The 24410-nt window shown below is 38.6% G+C and overlaps 1 protein-coding gene across 1 annotated transcript in view; it reads left to right on the top strand.

The window, feature by feature from the left end:
• Window positions 1-24410, top strand: part of siz (Brefeldin-resistant Arf-GEF family protein schizo) — a 216087-nt gene that overhangs the window by 88421 nt on the left and 103256 nt on the right. The window contains 1 exon segment of the mRNA XM_034981018.2: window positions 10202-10516. Within this exon segment, the coding sequence (XP_034836909.1) occupies window positions 10368-10516 (149 nt within the window). The 5' untranslated portion in view covers window positions 10202-10367.

The following is a 24410-nucleotide window of genomic DNA, read 5'->3' as shown; positions in this document are numbered from 1 at the left end:
TTCTCAAGGCAATAAATTAAATGCATAAAGCTTAAGAAATTATGCTTTAAAATCCGACTGAAATTTCTTACCCTTGCCCTTTCCTAGTGGAGGTATAGGTGTGTACGCGACAGGTCGAGATGGCAATCGGGTTATGAGGCGGGGCGACGTCCCGCATACCCGTACGTTACGCGTACGCGTACGGGCGCGGTGCGGGTGTTCGGGGTGTCCCGCAACCTCATACCCTATCCGAAAGATACCCTAGCTCAACGTGGCGGCGTTGCCTTCTGCTTTCTACGTTGATAAATGTCAATCAGTCAGTTGGACATATTAAATTGGGTATTTGACTCCAATTTTTTTATTACTTTATTATATACTAGGATTAAAATAATGACGTAAACTGAAAAAACTAATTAAATCAATCAAATTTCAAAAAAGTTATAAGCATTTAAATATTTCTGATTAGACAGAGATAGCGATATAGCATTTTGACGTCACATCTCACCAATGCCATAGTAGCTTCGTGTGGTTTCATGCAAATTTTCGTTTTGCGAGAAAGGGATAGAAGACCCTCCTACTCCTAAATTTAAATGCCAATAACTTTGTAATTTTTTGTTGGATTTTTGTCATTATTTTTATCCTAGTTTATAATAAAGTAATAATATTTATCAAATTCAAAAGTAGGAAAATACCCAATTGTTTACTTTGGCTGGCGTTGCGCGTTGGCTTGTTACAACCTATTTAACACAACCTATTTAAAAACGCGTAACACAAGTGGGTGGCCCGTACAATAAATTTGAAATAAATCCAATTAATTATTCCCAAACCGGCCTGCCATGATTGGCTTAGGGCTGTCGATTTTATAGGGCACGCCGTAAATCTAAGGTTTACACAACTATAAAACCCATATGGGATGGGGAATCAGATGCTGACCGCTAATCATGGTTTCGGTTTGGAAATCTGTTATAGAATACTCTACACTATAAGGTCTTGTTAACAAATTCTTCACATTGTTTTGGGCATTAACTGTTAGAATTTGTTGAATTTTCTGTTTCTGTCACATAATAAAAAAACCGGCCAAGTGCGAGTCAGATGCGCGCAATGAGGGTTCCGTACTACAGTCGTATTTTTTCGACATTTTGCACGATAATTCAAAAACTATGATGCATAAAAATAAATAAAAACCTGTTTTAGAATGTACAGGTAAGACCTTTCATATGATACCCCACTTGATATAGTTATCTCACTTCGAAATACTAATTATTAGTTCATGACCACAGTTTTTTTTTGTGATCTAACCCTAAATTCACGGTTTTCAGATTTTCCCCCAAATGTCAGCTATAAGATCTACCTACCTGCCAAATTTCATGATTCTAGGTCAACAGGAAGTACCCTGTAGGTTTCTTGACTGACAGACAGACAACAAAGTGATCCTATAAGGGTTCCGTTTTTCCTTTTGAGGTACGGAACCCTAAAAATGAAATGTTTTAAACGAGCTCACATGCCCAGGCTTTGCACTGGTGACCTTACTTATTCTATAAACTAACTAGCTTATTATCGCGGAGATAAGTTAGTTACTAATAATAATGTATCACTGGTTTTGGATATATTAGTCAACTAGGTTATACCTGCCACTTCGTCCGCGTGGGCTACACAAATTTCAAATTCTTTCTTAGCGATTGTCTACATCACAAAAGCTATCTGCATGCCAAATTTCAGCCCGATCCGTACAGTAGTTTGAGCTGTGCGTTAATAGATCAGTCAGTCAGTCAGTCAGTCCTTTTGTATATTTAGATAAAAAAACTACCTTGTTGTACCTGGCCGCAATTCAACTGCAAACTGCAACTGATGCCTTTTAAAATTAAATCTAGTTTCCAAATCTCATGAATATATTTTCCCGATAGAAAAACTTGCCCGGTAGTTCGGCAGTATCGGCTTTTATTTGGCCCCAGTCCAAAGCTAGTCCAACGGAAAATACAACTATTTCAGCATAAGTACCAGAGGTCAAATATACTAGGCCAGCATTTCACTGTCATTGTTATGCAAATATTATGGCAAAAGTCTATTAAAGCGCATCTATCCGGTGTTTAAGAGAGGACTCTCCGTCAGTCACTCCATAGAAACGTAGTTTCATTCTCATTTGAATGTTAAGCAACTAACGTCAATGAAATTTTGTAGACACGTTTTAGAAACTAAAATTTGTATCTGTGATTTGCCAGATTTCCGTAAAAATGTGTAAAGTAGTTTTAAAGTTACAGCTTTTAAGATTTGCATATAAATCCTTTTTATTTTACTGTCTATACATTTTTAAATCAAGTCTCAGCACTAAAGTCTATGTTGCCAATTAAGGTTGGCAGGTAAAATAAATATGCTACGTAATTAAGTAAAAATGTTTCGAATATGTAACTCAAATGGTTGCTGAGGTCAGATAAAAATCAGTTCAAGATGATAAAAATGATAAACAAAGCCGGCTTGCGTGACCGTTGCGTTTAAAAACACTAGTGGCCTAATTTTTTTAATACCTATTACATAAATAATAAAATCATCATTAATCTCGGATAGTTGCGCACGGTAGAGCGATGTCCAAGTTGTCTTAGAAAATTTCTATTCCGAACCAGTGGTAGATGCATTTGACGATTCATAAGTACTTGTAAAAGTTTAATTGAATATTTTTTATGTTTTTATTTTATTGGATTAGGTATGTTTTATTGAGTTATTAGGTAGTAGCTGTCGTGACTTCGCCAATATGGGCCAAAATAAATTAAAATTAAATTAAATATAATTATAGCGCACATATCTCCGAAAACTTAGAGCTGTGTTTATAAACACGTACCTACAGTACGCGGCAGAAAGTAATGTACATCGACCTTTAGAGGGAGATAGCAAATTTGTAGAGCATTGTCTCTGTCGTTGAAACCGACAAAATGTCATAAAGGTATGAGTGACAGAAACAACGCTCTACAAAGCCAAAATGTCATTTGAGTATGTTGCATTGTTGAGAAATTTCAACTTAGACTTAGGCACAAACTTTGGTACTCAAAACTTGGCTCAATTTTTACAAAAGCGGCTCTCTTTATAATTCGCTGAACTATAAAACTCGCTTGCTCCAGTGTCCTAGATAACTGATGTTTGCTTTCAATTTGCGAGGTAAGGGGAGTGGGAGACCCAATTTCGATTGTTGTAGCCCGCAGCATGGAATCAACCCATATGTTCTGAGAACTTCACCAAATTAATTTTACTTTGAATTGAGTTCGGTATTTCGTTGGTTTTGATTATTCTTACATATTTTTTTAATCTATACCTATTATAAAAAACCGGCCAAGTGCGAGTCAGGCTCGCGCAATGAGGGTTCCGTACTACAGTCGTATTTTTCGTCATTTTGCACGATAAATCAAAAACTATTACGCATATAAATAAATAAAAATCTGTTTTAGAATGTACAACCCTTTCATAAATGATCCCACTTGGTATAGTAATCATACATTGAAAGATGAAAATAGCAATATTAGTTCATGACCACAATTTAATTTTTTTTTGTGTGATCTAACCCTAAATTCACGGTTTTCAAATATTTTTCCAAATGATAGCTATAAGATCTACCTACCTGCTAAATTTCATGATTCTAGGTCAACGGGAAGTCTACCCTGTAGGTTACTTGACAGACAGACAGACAGACAACAAAGTGATCCTATAAGGGTTCCGTTTTTCCTTTTGAGGTACGGAACCCTAAAAAGGTAAAGTTTGTATCTCGGAACTACTGAACGATTTTGAAAATTCTTTCACCAGTAGAAAGCTACATTATTCCTGAGTGAAATAGGCTATATTTTATCCTTAATAAATTAGAAATCTCTACGAAAATTGTAACAAACTACCCGTTAGCAGGGGCGGGACGCTACCAAATTCATCGATTTGCGTGCTTAGTAATAAGCTAAGCTGATACCTATGCAATGGTCTCACCTGATGATGTAGCTTATACTTTAGAGTGACTTCATAATATTATGTTAAGACCTGCAAGTACTTAATTAATATTTATTATCTAAATATATATAAAAGGAAAAGGTGACTGACTGTTTCGCCGCCTGAATCCAGCGGCTCCCTGCGACTCGTTTGATGTTGTCTGTTTATCTAGTACAGTGGCTTTACAACCATATGTTTTTCCATATAAGTAACATTATTGTTATAATAAATTATTCATACAGTATCTACAAGACTAACCACCACAATACCTATTTTGTCCACTTCCTTAATTAAGTAGTATCACCTATGGAAAATCTTTCCCATAATTACCTCTCTATGGTGAGCCGCCAGTCTCTTTAGGAGGCTAGTTTGCGATAAAATAGTATTCTGTAAAAGACAAGTAGTGACATCTAGCGTGATCGCGAGAAAATTCGCTCTTTGTTTGACCTAGTGTTATACATCTTTCACAGATGGCGTTAGTAGTATATTTTCCGATTAGATTTATTCTTATCGGAAAGTATAGGTACCACAGAGAACACAAAGTATATTATTTTCTGGATTTTCTATTTAAATATATACAATACAATTCATAGAAAGCTTTTACTTGATCTTAAATTCTGTCTTTTGGTTATAATAATAAATATCTAATCTATAAATTCAACCTTTACTGAATTTGTCAATTTTTAACGCTCCGTACGGCCGAATAAAAAAACTGAATCCTTAGAGGATCACTCGTGTGTTTGTCTGTCTGTCCGTCTGTCACAGCCAATTTGCGCCGAATCTACTGGACCGATTAAGTTGATGGTACTTAATATAAATTTCGGTGGCCCAAACACGGACGAGTAATGTAAATATGTAATTGAAATTTGAATACGTCAGTTTTGGGGGACTAATCAGAAAAAAAATATCCTTAATGTAGGTATTAGAATTTCTTCCAAAATTCCTATAATGTTACGAAATAAATAATAGCTGTACAAGATTAGGGTACTTAATCTTAGATTCCAAATTACCAACACAAGGTTTGAGGATTAATTTAATACCTGCCCAATATGGACTTTATTACCGTTTAATCTTAAAGCTAACCTGACCTTCATCTCAGCGTTAAAACATAATTTCACAGACTTTATGTTGTCCATATTTCATAGCATTTTTATGGCTAATTATATTTTTATAGTAGATAATTATGGCATTACCTACTTTTAAGTTGTTTTTTTAATTATCCACTTTCTCTACTATCAATACCTACTATATTCATACTACTGAGTAATATGTCAGTGTGTCTGTTTGTCTGTTTTATTTTCATAGGGAGATAGCTTGCATCCTGGACACAGACATAAGCTAACTTTTCGACAACTTTTTTTTTAAAACCTGTCTGACCTTAGTAGAGGTTTTAAATACCTAATCTAATCTAATCTAAATCAGCCTGTACTGTCCCAAGTCTGGGCAAAGGCCTCCCTCCGATCCTTCCACCATTTCCTATTCCGTGACTCTTCAGGCCACGTAACTGTAAAGTTATCTACCTAATTCATCACGCCAACGTCGCCTCGGCCGACCACGCTGGCGTTGATGATTCTGATTTCTGGGGCGTCCAGAAAGAAGCAGATTTTGCCCATAACTCATCTGGCATACGGCACACATGACCTGCCCAGTCCCATTTGAGTAAAGGCCAAAGCAATTTTTTTAAAGCCCGTGTGTGTTAATAAATCTGTAGAATCGGGAATTACATAACATTTGAGGCCCAACGAAGGGTTTTAAGCCGCAGATTTCCGAGCCAACGTTGCCTTAATCTGGCCAAAAATATAAATGGTTAATGTTTTATACTTAGTCCGGCTTTTTATTTAATAAAGAGCCCTCTGGTATGGATTAATTAACTAGAACCCGTGCAAGGATTACAGATTATTTTATGATTATATTCAACTCTTTGAACTTCAAAACTAATACCTAACAAATATTTTCAGAAGAGCTAATCTAAATTATTAAGGTGAGACCACTAATCTCCCATGGTAAACTAAAGCACCATTCAGAGGTCATGTGTCATATTCAACCTTTATGCAATGCATTAAGGTTGTGTATGACACATGTTATCTGAATGATCCCCTAAAGAAGCCCCTCTCTATCTTGACTTTGAATTTAAGTGTATAACCTACACCCTCCGCTACTGGTGCTGGTGACGTTCTAAATTACTCTTGAGAAGAATTAGATCAGATCAATCACAGATCACCACCTATACACGCCTAATAGTCGGACAACCCCGATTAGCTTATTAGGCAGTTGCGGACTTATTAGGCAAAGGAGCAGTCGAGTCACCTGATGTTAAGTGATTACCGCAGCCCATGAACATTTGCAGCACCAGAGGAACTGCTGATGCGTTTGCCAGCCTTTTAGAAATTATTTGGTCTGCCTCTTAAATATAACCTCATGTTGTAATCTAGTAGGAACACCGCCCATGGGAGTTGATTCCACAGTTTGTATTTGCGTGGATAGAAAGTCACATTCAGCACATTGTCTTGATTACGTGACTTTTGAGTCCACTAAAAACAATAAAGCATTCTCCCCTGTCCCCCGCCAACATTTCACGATTTTGTTTCATGCAAAACCTTGTAGCACAGAACTTGTAGGTATATGCGTACTCTTGAGGTTGAATTATCTGTGGATCGAGGTCTAACCCTGGTCTAATCATCTCGGTTCATGTACGGTATATCACGGTATTAAACTAAGATCTGCTTATCATTCAAAACCAATATAATTTACTTCATTCACTGTTCAACAAATATTGAACGGAATTAAGTTGAATTTCACTTCGTTTTACGAATCCAAAGAGAAACCCGGGAGGTAAATTTAATCCGTGCAAGCAAATTCAAACCCGCTTGCAAAAGGAAATTCTTGTAAGTAATTCACTTTTCAACTCTTGTTGAACGAAATTGACGAGTAGGTACTGACTTTGTTATCAATTAGTCACACACACGAGTCGTGATAACTCTGTTTGTATATTCAAACGAACTATGCATAAGTTACAAGTGTTCTAATTGTCAGGTGTAGTTTTGAATCACAGATTAGAGAAGCTGTCTTTTGAATGGATCCTTATGGACTAAGAGCCAGCGCGTGCCAGACCTTCGTTATTTTATAAAAGTTGGAATTTTCTCTGCGTATCGTCCCCAACACTGGGAGGAATGTTTGTTTCGATGTTTGTTTCGATCATGGAGGCTTTGGGAGATAACTTAAATAAAGGTATAAAAACTGTTACGTCAAAGTTTAAAGTCTAATTTTTTATATTTTCTTCGGAGTAGTATTAGAAATCACGTCATTGCACACTTAGTGTCGTGGCAACCCCCTGTCAGACACTCTTAAAACTTTTTAAGGGTGCATCATCATCATTATCGTCATTTCGTCGTCAATATACATCCGACATAAGTATGTGGGTCTGTTGTAGGGACTGCCAGATGCCACGGTCACGCCTGAATCCAGGTAAAGGTAATAGAATAACGGGAACATCCTGTACATGCTGGAACTCACTTTTGTGGTTGTGACCCCTTAGTTTGTCTTTTAGATTCTTCCACATAGATTACGCAGCATCTTTGTTTGTTGGCTCGCCCTTCAATCTTCGGATCGACATATTTTTTAGGGTGCCGTACCTCAAAAGGAAAAACGGAACCCTTATAGGATCACTTTGTCTGTCTGTCAAGAAACCTACAGGGTACTTCCCGTTGACCTAGAATCATGAAATTTGGCAGGTAGGTAGATCTTATAGCTGACATTTGGGGAAAAATCTGAAAACCGTGAATTTGTGGTTAAATCACACAAAAAAAATTAAATTGTGGTCATGAACTAATAATTAGTATTTTCAATTTTCTAAGTAAGATAACTATATCAAGATGGGTATCATATGAAAGGACAGACAACAGATTTTTATTTATTTTTACGTATCATAGTTTTTGAATTAACCTGCAAAATGTCGAAAAATACGACTGTATTACGGAACCCTCATTGCGCGAGCCTGACTCGCACTTGGCCGGTTTTTTGCTTGGGGTATCCAATTGTTTGTTATAGGAAAAGACCTGGTGAGTGATAAAGGCTTACTTTTTTACCTGGAAATTCAATTAGGAATTTTTAGAAGGATGCATGCGGACGAAGTCGCGGGCATTAGCTAGTGCTATAATAGATTTTACCTATAAAAATAGAAGAATCAAATTAGTATGTAAAGAATGGAATTATGGGCAAATTAAAACTTCACGTATAACGTGTAGGTACAACGAACGAACTTGAATGACATTGTACATATTATTATGTTACGTAAGCGAATGATTTATAATACATGTGTGAAGACAATTTGTTTACCTTTGAAACGATTCAGAAAAAACCGGTCAAGTGCGAGCCGGACTCGCTCACGAAGGGTTCCGTATGGTACAAGATACAAGACTATGCGCTTTTAATGTTTTAAATTGGCATTGCGGCCATTTTGAAACTCGCCATCTTGGTTTTTATTATTTGTTGTTATAGCAGCAATAGATATAGGTACACACTCTGTGAAAATTTCACCTTATTCCGGTTCATGAAATATAGCTCGCTGGCAGACAGACAGGCGGACAGCGGAGGGTTAGTTATTACTAAGCCTCCGCTTAGTAATAATAACTAACCAGGCGGCGCAAGACCGTGGCGTGTGTAAGTCCCTACAAGAGACCTATGTCCAGCAGTGGACGTATATCGGTTGATGATGATGATGATGATGAAGAAGCCTCCGCTGCCCGTTGGCATCTCTGGGGTACGGAACCCTAAAAATGAGCATCATTTGTGAAGTGAATACAAAGCATTCATTTTCCGAGACATCAGCTAAATCTATGACGCATCAGTGCGACAATCACCATAATTGCTATCCAGGTGTTTTCCTCCTATTGTCTTTTAACATACTCACCTTTGCGAATAATGAAAACGTCTATAAGTCCCGCTAATTGCTATTGCGCTGGAACCATGTCTCATTAACATCCAAAAGACGTCATTTTGACGTCAGCCGAAATAAAAATATACCATCACCTAGAAACTTCAGTCTAGTGCTGACGTCACTAAAATGGCGGCCACGCGCTTTAGCAATTTGTGGGACTTATAACATGAATTTGTTGATATAAAATCATAGTTGCTACAATTTTTCGACCTGTGTGGGCACGAACTGAAATAATAAAAAATAAAAAATGTGTTTATAAAAAGTATGACATTAAGAAACAAAAAAAAGTACCTACCTATGCCATGTACAAATAATGAAGGAAAATCTGCGTGGAGTTTTTTAACTTTATCTTGTTACAGAATCCAGAAAAAAACTAATAAAGAGAAAAGCTCATGTTATTTATGCCCCTATATTTACATAGCTGTCGAGTCTGCGACTCTATACCGGGGTAGTTTATGAACAAAATATTCTGAATTCTCATACCCTATACCGGGCTGCGCGATTCTCTTTTCATCCTCAAATGCAGAGGTTTCCAAACTAAAGGTTATAAATAATTTTAAATACATATCAAAAATTGCAGACCGGCAAGAAACGAACCCGCGTCTCCTGAAATCGCACCCGACACGCTCTGATCACTAAGTTACAGTATTCGTAGATATTTCGAAATTTTAAAATTCTTTCAAATTAAAATTGCGCGTCCTAAGTAGTTCACTTAATTAAAACTGTACTGTCATGAGAGCAATTTTAATTTGAAATTTCTTACTTTCAAATAGTTTAGCCATTTCCGCTTTTATTTTATTTTGATACATTTTTAAACAATACAATACTACTTACTCCCTATGGTAATAAACATGGTGGATCCGAGACATGGTCGCTAACTATGGGCCTCATAAGAAAGCTCAGAGTCACTCAGCGGGCGATGGAGAGAGCTATGCTTGGAGTTTCTCTACGTGATCAAATCAGAAATTAGGAGATCCGTAGGAGAACTAAAGTAACAGATATACTCAACGGGTGGCGAAGCTGAAGTGACAATGCGCAGGGCACATAGTTCGTAAAACCGATAGACGTTGGGGTCCCAAGGTGCTGGAATGGCGATCTCGCACCGGAGTCCGCTGTCCGCAGTCGCAGGGATCCGCTGGATTCAGGCCGCGCAAGACCGTGGCGTGTGGAAGTCCCTACAAGAGACCTATGTCCAGCAGTGGACGTCTATCGGTTGATGATGATGATGATGATGATGATGATACATTTTTAAAACAATACAATACTACTCCCTGGTAACAAAACAAACTTTCAGAAGCGCAGGTCTAACGGAATGATTTATTGTTTCAGATGCCTGAAATGTAGCCGGAACGCGCTCGATTGTGAATTGTCCGCACAGTGAAGTGAAAAAGTGTCGATAAAAAACCGTTAAACGAAATTAAAATGCGCGAACGTCATTGGTTATTCGTTCTGTAGTGATGTGCAGTGTCGATAGTGGTTATCGTTAGCCGTGGAAATGGCGACGATGGATTTGACGAACGAGGTCGTCCGGCTGAGGGCTGAGCTCGAGAAGGTCTCGGCTGAGAGGGACATGCTCCTCTGTGAGGTGTCCAACTTGAGGCGGGAGCTGGAACTGAGCGAGCTGAAAAATCTGCAGGATGACAGGTATGTTAGATTACATCCATTTGTTTTGACTAGATAGATAACGTTAGATAAGATTGCAATTTCCGGTCTCACAGCTATATTAAGGTATTTTAACGTCACCTTTGTGTATCCTTACTAATTTTGTCCAATTGTCTTTTATGTATTCAATGTAATACAATTAATCTAAATATATAAAAGGAAAAGGTGACTAACTGACTGACTGATCTATCAACGCACAGCTCAAACTACTGGATGGATCGGGCTGAAATTTGGCATGCAAATAGCTATTATGACGTAGGCAGTCCGCTAAGAAAGGGTTTTTGAAAATTCAACCCCTAAGGGGGGGAAGTTGGGATTTGAAATTTGTGTAGTCCACGCGGACGAAGTCGCGAGCATAAGCTAGTTTGTCTTAAAAAGTAAAACATATATCTATTAGGTATAAATTATAATAACTTTATTTGTATTGTCATCCGATTGATTACCTACTATGCGACAGTTCGAGATGGCAATTGGGGTTAACGCGGGGGGACGCCCCGCACACCCGCACGTCACCCGCCCTATCTCGCACCGGGTTAGCCCCGATTGCCATCGTGACCTGTCGCGTACTCTATCTAAAACATACGGAGTCGCATTATTTTCAGGGTGACTGAACCATAATAATTCTAGTTTTCTTAGCAAAAGAATATCAGACAGTTTTCTCTTTGCGTGACCGAACTTTACGATGTTTGTCCCGAGTCCCGAACCCCGACAAACCTAATTAAGACCTCGGCAAGTTAAGTGCTAAGTTAGCTAAAGAGACGAGATAGTTTCACACCTCGTCATGTATAGATGGTAGATACGTACACGGATAAAAACTATCCGGATAAACAAAGGGTGCCTTCATCTTGCTTCCTTTGTAAGGCTCGACGGAGGGACTAGGGACCTCTTACACCATGCTGGGTGTATGGTACGAACGATAAGAAAACTTACCATTTCTTTCGTATGTTCCTACAATGCTACATTTGGTCCGTAGTTTTATACGGTTGTAAAACATGGACCTTAGTGGAGGACTTTTTCAAATTTTTAATTTGTTATGGAACCGCCCACAGAATAGGGTCTCGGACTGTAGGAATAAAATGACGTGATTTTTAGGGTTCTGTACCTCAAAAGGAAAAACGGAACCCTTATAGGATCACTTTGTTGTCTGTCTGTCTATCTATCTGTCTGTCTGTCAAGAAACCTACAGGGTACTTCCCGTGGATCTAGAATCATGAAATTTGGCAGGTAGGTACATCTTATAGCTGACATTTGGGGAAAAATCTAAAAACCGTGAATTTAGGGTTAGATCACACAAAAAAAATTAAATTGTGGTCATGAACTAATAATTAGTATTTTCAACTTTCGAAGTGAGATCATCAAGTGGGGTATCATGTGAAAGGTCTTCACCTGTACATTCTAAACCAGATTTTTATTTATTTATATGCATCATAGTTTTTGAATTATCGTGCAAAATGTCGAAAAAATACGACTGTAGTACGGAACCCTCATTGCGCGAGCCTGACTCGCACTTGGCCGGTTTTTTTGTATGGCGGTAATTTATGGTGCTAGAACTCATTATTAAAGAGAATAATTTTAAAAATCATGATTTTTATTCTTTCGCTTTAGTTAGAACCATCAAGCAGTGTAAAATCTAGTATCTGGGCTATATCTTGCGACACTATAGGCAACACCTGCGTACATTCGGTACGCTACAGTTTTGGAGACAAAATAAAACTTTTTGGTTCTGAAGATCATTGCTGTTGTTTACACCTTGTACCATTCACCACCGCGTCCCTATTACCATTGTTCAACATGATTCTTCCGACGTTGACGTCACAAGTCTCCCTCTCAAACATCACATCACATGTCACATGAAGAGCGCGGAGTGACAATGAGTATGTTACGGTTTTGGAGCCAAAATAAAACATTTGGTTTTCGAAGTGTGTACTTTGGTAAGCTTGAGAGACGTCGCGTGTCGTTAGTGCTGCGGCATTATATTCACGACACAGCGGTAGGGATCCTAGATTCCCTCCTAAACGTGTCGTGTGTCATTCTAGGTCGGATCCTAGATCGGTCGGCAAGAGCATATATTCATCCGATATCTCCTAGATAGGGTTCACCTATGTCCTCATGCCCATGCCATCGGCCCTGCCTGCCGCAGTGTCGTGAGTAGGATGCTTTAGATAGTTTGAGCTTGTCTCTTGCCCTAAGCACTGAACTAGCGATCATTTGATCAAAATGACGAGCAAACGAGCAGGCGACCACCTGATGTTAATTGATTACTGCCGCTTATGAACATTTGCAGTACCAGAGAAACCACGGTGCGATGCGGATGCGTTGCCGGTCTTTCAGTAATTTGTTGGGCTGCCCCTTGAATTACCCCATGTTGTAATCTAATAGGAACACCGCCGAAGGGAATTGATTCCACAGTTTGCATGTTATCAATGTTGTGTTGTTGTTGTAGTGATTGTTACTATGTGATGAATTTGTTATATATTCTTCCTGAATCTGTGTTATAATATTATAGCCAGTAATAGTATTGTCAGTCAACCGAAATGATTGTAATTAGTGGATTGATTGATATCAAAATACTTAACATCAGATGACCCACCTGCTCGATTTCTTGCTATTTCATCATTATTATCCTATTAGATTAGGTTCCTATTAGATTACAACATGGGGTTATTCAAGGGGCAGCCCAACAAATTACTGAAAGACCGGCAACGCATCCGCATCGCACCGTGGTTTCTCTGGTACTGCAAATGTTCATAAGCGGCAGTAATCAATTAACATCAGGTGGTCGCCTGCTCGTTTGCTCGTCATTTTGATCAAATGATCGCTAGTTCAGTGCTCGTACTTACCGCCGCCATCTCTTTGCCTCGCCAGAGGAACCGCCAAAGCGTTGCCGGCTTGCCAGTTTGTTGATCCGCCTCCCAAACAGCCTCATGTTGAAATCTAGTGAGAACACCACCGTTCTAAATTTCCTCTGGTCTGTTCTGGTGGGAGGCTTTGACCGTGGCTAGTTACCACCCTACCGGCAAAGCCGTGCCGTATAGGAATCGATAAGAGGTATATGGGTTTAATAAAACTACCATAGCTCTTCCAAGTTAGCCCGCTTCCATCTTAGAAATATCATTACTTACCACCAGGCGATTGCGGTCAAGGGGTAACATGTAATGGAATAACAAAAAAAATTGACATTACTCGCTAACTCCAGTGAATACACAAAGTTATTAAACTCGAGCTCGTGCTAAATGGTACAAAAGAAACATAACATTTAATATAGATCAGATTACGCTAAATCCGGTTCACTAGAAGCCCTGTTTATTGCCTAGCTAGTTTCTACGGATCTATTTTAGTCGAGTGACATTTATATAAATGAATGCATTTTATACTTACCAAGTTTACAATCCCATATAGCAATAATTTTATAAGTATCTATCTTTGTCCACAGAGGTCTACCCAGCAAATCTATTGTGAATAAGAGAAATAAAGCGCTTTTTTGAAGAAGTGGGTTGGATACATTCTTCATAGACTTTCTACTGCGGTCTTTATTAACATCATTGTGGCTAATACTAATATCAAAGGTCATACCAATTTCAAAGGTATGCTTTCAGTAAATAAAGCTGAGTTTAAGTTGATATCAAAGAAGACCCTTGTCTTGTCTCATGAACCTTGTCATGAACGTCGAGTTGGCGCAAAATTAAAATTAAATCGTATGCCATCAAACACTTTTACTGCTCACAGAAGGATCTTCTGGCAGTCGTAACTCGTAACTTTACCACAGTATAAGGAGAGACACAGTAGTCCGCCGACTTTGATCTCGTGGTAAATGACGACCACGACGACCTTTCAACGGAATTACTAGGGCCGGCTCGGGTCGCTACCTCGTCCCCCCTTACTGCACGATTTCTCTGTCTAGACGTCTTCGTCGAACCTCTGTAGGTAATAACATACTACATCCTCACTCTGTGACTTAACCTCTAAAATTTTGCGTGCAAAGAAATATTATCTCCTTTTTAATCGTCGAGAACGAGCTCTTAAGCTTTTAATCCCTGGATACTGGGTTACCACATCAAAGAATGATATTCCTTTCAGCATCTTTTGAACGTTTTATCCTTTTTAGCTTTTGAAATTTGTCGCAGATATCTATTTCTTTGCGATCCTTTTTAAAGGACATCTCACATAACCTCAAAACCCGTGAATAGAATAATTTTTTTAATGCAAATAAATTTTTACAAAATGCTTTTGAAACATCAAGTACTTAAATGTTTTTGTGGTACGTAAATGAGACCGTTAAATTCCAATGTCAATTTTTATTTTTACTTTTTATTTAAAAAAGAATATTAGCCATATTAAATGACTAATATTTCTCATTCCTCTCCAACTAAGCGTCAAGCTTGTGCTAGGAGTAGGTACGACAATAGTGCAACGGGCGGGGTTTGAACGGGCGGGTGGTTTTCAGTCTACTCCTTTACCCGTTGAGCTATTGAGGCTCTACCTAAGTAATTAAAATTAGTTAATTTACCAGTTACCTCAAGACTGTATATGTCCAATAGATAATTGCATGCTCTCAGGACTGGAGACAGAGCCGGCCTGAATACATTATTTCGTAAAGGGACTGAGCTTGTTACATCTCCGGATGTCCATTTCGCTCATCTGTTAGGAGCGTTAGGACCTTAGAGTGCGCTATAAAAACGTGCGGGGCTTACAGATAGGCGATCTGCATTAGGGTTTCAATTAATTTGCGAAGGGCAGGAAAAGGTGACTTTTAAATAGCGCTGGATGGCGGTCTGGATACTCCCGTGCCTCAATGGCACGGTTGGAAGAACAGTTTTTCTTTTTTACCGACTTCAAAAAAAGATTTTGTTTTAATTAAATACACATGCACTATGTAGGTAGGTAGGATAAAGAATCTTGAATCTAGGAACCATATTTTTGAACCTATTGCATCGTACCAGGAAACGGTTAGAGCTTGAATTTTCGAGAAAATTTTCTCCTCAAGCACGTCATCCTAAAATTAAATTTCGTTTTGGGGAAAGGAGGAGGGTATTCCGGGCCGGTAATGAACCGTTCGGTGCCGCCATTTTTATTCAAATGCACGCGGCGACAGCGCGCGTCCGTTTTGCATATAAAGCGGAACATATGACTATAAAATGGATGCAAGGGAACCGCGATTTGAATTTTGAACGGAAACGTTATAAACTTGGACGTTGGTTTTTTACTTAGCCCTTAGATAGTCCAATCCACGAAGACCCGCCCCACTATTGTTCGTGCGGGGAAACCACGGGTGCGGAGAGTGATCTTTTACCTAATTTATCTTTTTGTGCGTGTGCCCACATCGCTGCTCGGTGCCTTACGACTTACGATAGAACTCTCACTCTAACAGGAAATAGCACATTTGCATTGTAACCGATTGGGACAAAGAGTGGGGCGCGTCATGATGGATTGAACTATCTATAGTAATGGCTCTTCATATAGAAAAAGTTTGATAAGTATAGTACAGGTCGAGATGACGATCTGGGTGGGGACGCCCCGTACACCCGCACATCCCTCGCGCTAACCCGGTGCGGGATAGCGCGGGTGACATGCAGGTGTGCGTGGCGTCTCCCCGCCTCATACCCCGATTGCCATCTCGACCTGTCACGTACTATAGGTACCTACTTCATTGTTTACGACTAGCCACTATAGTGCAATAATTTTCAGTATCAGCTCGGAGTTGGTTAAAAAGTTGGAGCTTCATAAGCTTGGAGGTCATAAGCTAAAATCTATAGTAGAGCGTACTTTGACTTTGCTCAGACTTAAGATCTGTCTCCTTTTAACTCTATATTAAGTCTGACAAAAACAAAGTAGGTACCTACGCTCAATAGATCCCAGCCTCATTCCAGCACCTTGGGACCCCAACGTCTATCGGTTTTACGAACTATGTGCCCTGCCCATTGCCACTTAAGCTTAGAAACCCGTTGAGCTATGTCGGTTACTCTAGTTCTCCTACGGATCTCCTCATTTCCGATTTGATCACGTAGAGAGACTCCAAGCATAGCTCTCTCCATCGCCCGCTGAGTGACTGTGAGCTTTCTTATGAGACCCATCGTACAACACGCACTGTTCGAAGACTTTGGTCTTCAAGGAATTTTGGACAAAGAAGACATCTCGAAGCTTCCTGAACGCTGCCCGACCGAATTAGATTCGGCGCCTGATCTCTTTCTCGAAGTTCAGTTAGGAGAATATTATAGACATTAGCTAAGACAGCTACGTTTACGTCTAGAAGGGTAATTTACCTCACAACTGCAATCGTAAACATCTGTCATCTGACACTCCTCCGTCATATTCCACAGAGATATGTCAGATTTGCAACTAGCGTGTCCCCCTCAGTCCCTCTCGGTCAAGCAGATTTTCTTACTTGTGAAATGTTATTCCTTCTACACGTCACGTTGTTTGCCAAATACTCACGTACAAATACATTTTGGCAAACAAAAGTGGCCACGGTGATAAGGACAAAACATAATCATTTTGTCATGTTCTAATAAGAGCTTAAATGCATTTAGCTATCTCGCTAATCGCATGCCTTTTTTGTTTAGTCTTTCGCAGATTATGATGGGTAGGCAAGATAAGTGATTTGCATAGTAGGCAAGTAAAAGTACCCACCTATATGATATAATGTAGAGAGAGAAAAGTTTACTTGTGCTCGTCATTACAAAACATCGAAACATTTACCACGTTTGGCCATTGTGTAGCTTTTTTACTGTTACTTTTTACTTTTTTTTTCAAGTTTACTTTCTCGTTCTATTGTACATTTTTAGTTTTCTTAACAACTGCTTCTGGTGTTTCCCATCAGTACCCATATTATAAATGCGAAAGGGTGTTTGTTTGTTGGTTTAGTGGTTTGTTAGTTTGTCTTTCAATCACGTCGCAACGGAGCAACGGATCGACGTGATTTTTGGCATGGGTATAGACATATTAAAGACCTACAGAGTAACATAGGCTACTTTTAATCCCGGAAAAATGAAATAATTCCCATGGGAAGTCCATTTCTTATCAAGCTTTTTTAAAAACTGATTAATTTTAACAAAGTTTCGCTTAATAAATATTGGAATAAGCCACTATTACATTAAGAAACAAGATAAAACATCATCACCGGCGCGTGGTAATCAAACAATTCGTCCCCCGGGTTCTATGGAGGGCTTTCAAGGAAACATTAACCTAATTTCAGCCTCAGTCTATTTTATTAAAACTCTAGTTACTTACCTGCTTTTCATTTTGTATTATAAGACTAATTTATTACTGCAAGGGAAAACAAGCTTAATTTACAATCTGCTTAGCCAGTAAAATCTGTATGATACAACGTGTAGCATGCGCTATGCTCCGCCCGCCCTGCCGCTGCTGCACATGCAAGAAAAGCTAAGCAACCAAGCGATCAATATGCATCACCAGTCCACCATCACCAACACTACACAAATCCGTCATCATCGGAGCATCTTTAGATCGCTGGCTTGCGAGAATAGTGACGTAACTAAAAATCTTTGATATTTTATCGTGAACAGGAACGCAACGCCGATTTCGCGCTAAAACGTTTGTTAAAAAGAAGCGTCCTTATTCATTTGAGACAAACGAATCACAAATACAGACTCATTTCATTTCAGCCGATGACATGCACTGTCGATTCCAATCCCTACCCATATTATAAATGCAAAAGTATGTTTATTTGTTGGTTTATTGGATTTGTTTGTTGGTTTGTCTTTCAATCACGTCGCAATGGAGCAACGGATTGATGTGATTTTTTGCAAGGATTATAGTTAAAGACTTGGAGAGTGACATAGGCTAATTTTTATCCTCGAAAATTAGAGTTCCCACGGGATTTAAAAAAAATTACGTTAATTAATTACGTAAGCTACTTACGTGAACAAAACTTGCAGGTGTAATCACGGGCTTATTTGTGCTTTTGAAGATTCAAAATTAAAGAGGAACAACATAAAACATCATCACCGAGATGGAGTAATCAAAAACCTGTCCCTCGGGATCAGTGAAGAGCTTTCAAGGAAACGTTAACCTAATTTGGACTAGACATCGCTTCCGCCATCTAATATCCTTTTTCCCTCGAGAGTCTGTTTTAAGAAAAAATATCAGAAAGCTCTCGGCACGTAATTGTTATCAATAAAACTAACAACTTTTGTAAAATATCGAATACTGGCTGAGGCCCGCGACTTCGTCCGCGTGGATTTCATCATCATCATGATCAACCCATCGCCGGCTCACTGCAGAGCACGGGTCTCCTCTCAGAGTGAGAAGGGTTTGGCCATAGTCTACCACGCTGGCCATGTGCGGATTGGTAGACATCCGCGTGGATTTACATTTTTCAAAGTCCCGCGGGAACTCTTTGATTTTCCGGGATAAAAAGTAGCCTATCTATCTCCAATACAAATTTCATCCAAATCCGTTCGGCCGTTTTTGTGTGATTGAGTAACAGACATACAAACATCCACACTTTCACATGTATAATATTAGTAGGATTAGGACTAGCTATTGGGCGATTGAAAAATCGGCACGAAATGTCTGTATTTTTCGACGGATGGACCTTAAAAATTCGTTGACAGCTCTTTGATTTTTCGGAATAAAAAGTAGCCTATGTCCTTCTGCGGGATGCGAGGTATCTCTGAACATTTCGTCAAAATCGGTTGGCTCTAGGGGACTATTTTCTGTTATCATAACCTATTGGCATCTTTACTGTGAGCTAAACAGCTATTTTAATATAACCTTTACTTAACCACTGATTTTATTAGCTCGTTATATAATTATCCAGTTTGGCCGGATCTACATAAATTTTGTAGGTTTTTATGTAATCTAATTTACATACTACTTAACATTTTTATTAGTGTACTAAAATCTAGATATTTAAACTAAAATGTCTAGAATTTAGGACATCTAATAAAATTAACATACTCACCGCCGATTATAGACGAGAGGACACCATAAATAAACACCTTACAGGTTAAGGGGAAAGTCGTACTAGCGACATGTCGCACGACAATAGCTCATTGCCAATCGAAAATAGACCTAGTTAATTTTCACGTTGTCTTTTCTTCTACTTTTCATTTAAATAATTTCCTAATACTTAATTAATCAGAAATTGTAGAAACAACAGTATTTCCACACACTTTATCGCTGGCTATCCTAGCTGGAGTTATTTTTCGGGAAAGTAACTTATGTCAGCGTCCAGTGTCCGAGCTACCTTTGTGCCAAATTTCGTCAAGTTGAGCTGGTTGGCCCATCCAGAGGTAACATGGACACTTTTTCGCATTTATAATATCAGTAGCGATTAATATGAATTATTATTTATCAAAATATGATGAAAAAATTGCAACTTCATCCGCGTGGATTCAATTTTTAAAAAATTTGTAAGTTTGCTTTCCTGCTATAAAAAATAGTCTATGTCACTCTCCAGGTCTTCAACTATGTCCAATGTCCATGCAGAAAATCACATCAATCCACTGCGGCACGAGTCCTTCAATCATGCAGCAACGTAAGGACGTGATTTTTTGCAAACCTAATAACATCACGCATAACAACCAACAACATTTCAATTTTATAGTGTTAGTATAGGGATTTGTGACTCTCACAATGATTAAAATTTTAAGATTAAAATAGAATAGATTAGAATAGAGTATTTATTTTTATTCAAGTAGACTTATTACAAGTGCTTTTGAATCATTAACTAGTTTAATTTACCACTGGTTCGGAATGTTGTTCCTACCGAGAAGATAAGGCAATACATAGAATAGAATAGATTTTTATTAATTTCAGATAATATGGAAACTCTTACAAGTTCTTTTGAATCGTGCCGTTATTACCAGACAAAAAGGCAGTATACTTCACGACAGGTCCATCTGGACCTATCACGTACATAGACAAAAATGTACGCAACAAAAAGTCCTTCGTGTGAACAGGTACCGTGGCCGTGGGTTGCATGACGTCAGCGCGACCTTGCCTCTATCACTTTCCGTTTCATCAAACAGCCTAGCCCGTTAATCGGCTATATTGCTCCGAGTTTGCTGAGTTGTTCCATTATGTGCTTACTTTTTTTATCTCTTACTTTTTATATTTCTCTTTGAAACTTTCATTTTTTCTTAGAGCTGGATTGCAATTCGAAAGTATTTGTTTGTACTTCTTGGATATCAGGTATTATGTAGGTTGAGTATATAAACAGAAGACTCAATTTTTTACCCCTTCTTACCTCAGAAGGAAAATGTAACCCTTATCTTCTCTATATACATATAAAAATGAATCGCTAAATGTGTTGCTGATCGCAAATCTCGAGAACAGCTGAACCGATTTCGCTAATTCTTTTTTTATAAATTCCATGAAGTACGAGGATGGTTCTTACGGAGAGAAAAATTTGAATCGACTGTTAGGCGGTACGGAGTTCGCCGGGGCAGCTAGTAATAAATAAAACTTGATAAGTTTAGACATACCTACTTATAGTACGCGACAGGTTGAGATGGCAATCGGAGTATGAGGTGGAGGGACGCCCCGCACACCCGCACGTCACCTGCGCTCGCCCGCACCGGGTTAGCGCGGGGGCTGTGCGAATGTGCGGGGCTTCCCCACCCTGATTGCCATCTCGACCTGCCTAACTCCACGCGGACGAAGTCGCGAGCATCAGCTCGTAAAAAATGAACATGCAATAAATTGTATTTCCGTATTGCTCACATACCAATCGTTAATCGATGATACTTTTGATCAATCGATCAAGTAATCGTTCATCGGTTATCCTAATCTGCCAAATCATGTACGATTGCATACCTTAACGAGTAGGTATGGAGGCTAAGGTCATAATTTATGTAGGCATGTAATAGACGCGTCATCCCATATATTTCGCCATCATGTCCATATTGACATGGCCAGGCAGTCCATGGCAGATTATGTAAATATTGAACAAGATAGATTCAAACTTACGTTAAGGGATCCGTACAAAATCTTGTTTGTTTTACTTTTAAGATTCTGATTCCATTGCATTTTTCTAAGTAGGACGGTACATTATATTCAAATTCAAATATACAGGGTGTAACCAGAACGCTTGCAAAAACGAAGACAGGTGATAGTACTGATGATTACTGATATGATACCTCAAAATAACGCGAAAATTTTTGCGGGAAAATATTTTTTATGTTAAAAAATTGAAAAACAGTAGCCGTTTACGCCATGTGACGTCATTAATCGCTTTCCGTACAGCGTGACGTTAATAATTAATTATTTTAAAATGAATAAAAATCATGATCTTTTTAAATTATTGCTTGCTCTTTTTAAATTATCTTGCTGGTTCTTCTCGGTAGGAAAGGCGTTCCGAACCAGTGGTAGATGCATCTGACTATTCGAAAGTACTTGTAAAAGTTTATTTGAATAAAAAAGATTTTTATTTTATTTTATTCTCCTTAAAAATGAATTCTGGCCCCATAAACTATCGCTATACAAAAATCACGTCAATTTTATCCACTACAGTGCAAGACCCTATTTTATAATTTACCTTCTAGATGTGGAACCCTAAATATTAGATACTAGATGATGCCCGCGACTTCGTCCGCGTGGGTTTAGGTTTTTAAATATCCCGTGGGAACTCTTTGATTAGCCTATGTCCTTCCCCGGGATGCAAGCTATATCTGTACCAAATTTCATCAAAATCGGTTGAACGGTTGGGCCGTGAAAGGCTAGCAGACAGACAGACAGACAGACGGACAGACAGACACACTTTCGCATTTATAATATTAGTATGGATTAGCACGCCTATGGTCATTTGTTGCAACATTTTATTGTGTAAGTAATTGACGGCTCATCAAAACATTTTTCTAAAGGTTAACGAGCGTAAGAAGATTAAGATGTAGGCTTTGGTGGATTATTATTAGAGGTTTACATCTCTGATCTTTAACTCATGATTATTCTTAGCTACTATCCATACTAATATGAGCCATCCATACTATCCATGAGCTGTGGTAGCCTAGTGGTTAGGACGTCCGCCTTCCAATCGGAGGTCGGGGGTTCGATCCCGGGCACGCACCTCTAACTTTTCGGAGTTATGTGCGTTTTTAAGTAATTAAAATATCACTTGCCTTAACGGTGAAGGAAAACATCGTGAGGAAACCTGCATGCCTGAGAGTTCTCCATAATGTTCTCAAAGGTGTGTGAAGTCTGCCGATCCGCACTTGGCCAGCGGCGTGGTAGACTATGGCCAAAACCCTTCTCACTCTGAGAGGAGACCTGTGCTCTGTAGTGAGCCGGTGATGGGTTGATCATGATGATACTTATAGCTAAGTAACAAGGAAAACTGGCATCAATAATACACAGTGATCCATTTTATAAGAGGGCAGAATAAATGTATAGAATCAGAGAAGCACTCTCCTTTTTTGATAAATTTCCTACTGATTGTGACAGATTGCCGTCCCTTATGTGTTTAGGGACTCGGCAATCCAGCAATCGATGTCTCCTTAAATGTACCTACCTACTCCAATAGTCTTGGACTATAGTAATAAAATGATATGATTTTATGTATTGTGGTAGTTTATGGGGCTAGAATTAATTATTAAAGAGAATAATTTTAGGAGACGATTAGGAGGCGGATGTCCTAACCACTAGCCTCTCACAGCTTCTATAAGTATAGCTTTAATCTGACATAATCGCGAACATTACATGTACATACATGACTTCATTTGACAGTTTATTTATTACATTTTACAAAGATACAAATTAAAAATTAATTAATTAATAATTTAAACTAAAACTAAAACCTTAAAAAATATAATATTATAACTAAAATATATTATTAAAAGGAGTCCCTTTAGGCAAGGTTCCGAAGATACTGGCAGCGTTCTTGTATAGCTAGGCTAATTCTTTGCCCGAGGTAGCTGCCAGCTCTTCGGTCTCCTGTGATGTCGACTAACCTTTTTGCTATTTCCTTAAAAAGTCTTATAGCGCTAGGACCCATACATACATTGCATACGTACATACATACTACATACGGGTCGAATACATAACCTCCATTTTTGAATTCAGTTAAAAAGTTGTACTCTTGTGTATGTACAATACTAGCTGATATCCGCGACTTCGTCCGCGTCAGGTTTTTAAAGATCCCGTGGGAACTCTTTGATTTTCCGGGATTAAAAGTAGCCTATGTTACTCTAATAAAATCAAGTCGATTGGTTGCTTGGTTAAGACGTGCAAGAAGGACAAATAAACAAACAAACAAACACACTTTCGCATTTATAATATTAGTATAGAAGTATAGATGAACGCAAAGACACTAAAGAAGGATTCAACAAAATACGGTGAACCAGTTTGTAAGGGACAACACATTTTTGTTTACAGTCTCAACATAATAGCCCTTACACAACCAGATCCCGAGCAAATCCTGGTACTTACATAATAAAATATAATGTTTGTGGAGAATATAATTTAACCTCGCCTACCTGTTTCAGTAGCGACATATTTCGCCCGCCCACAGTTGCGTGGGCCCCCGTTCGTTTCTCTTGTTTGAGGTCAAAGAAACAACCTCCCGGGGAATGTTTTTGATGAGTGGAGCTTCTGAAATAAGGAGATAATATCGTATTTTTATCAAAGACATTTTTACGAGATACGACATCCACAGATATGCCAACTTGCAGCTTAAACAAGTCTGTAGTCGACATTTTCGTTCGCTATAAATTGGTTGACTTGTCAACGCTATTAACTGCCTATCCTACCAACTTACATTTAATTTTTTTTTTTTTTTTACGTAGTTACATAGTAGTAATAAATTAAGTTACATTGGAAATGATTATTTCTGAACAGAGATTTCTTCCACCTTTTATTACCTGCCCTGATTTCTGTGAAGGAATCACATGAAATTCAAACTTATTGACGTAAAAAATAC

The sequence above is a fragment of the Maniola hyperantus genome, chromosome 23, assembly GCF_902806685.2.
Source record: "Maniola hyperantus chromosome 23, iAphHyp1.2, whole genome shotgun sequence".
NCBI classification, from domain to species: Eukaryota; Metazoa; Arthropoda; class Insecta; order Lepidoptera; family Nymphalidae; genus Maniola; species Maniola hyperantus.
The sequence above is the reverse complement of the archived record's forward strand: the minus strand, read 5'-3'. Positions and strand labels throughout refer to the sequence as shown.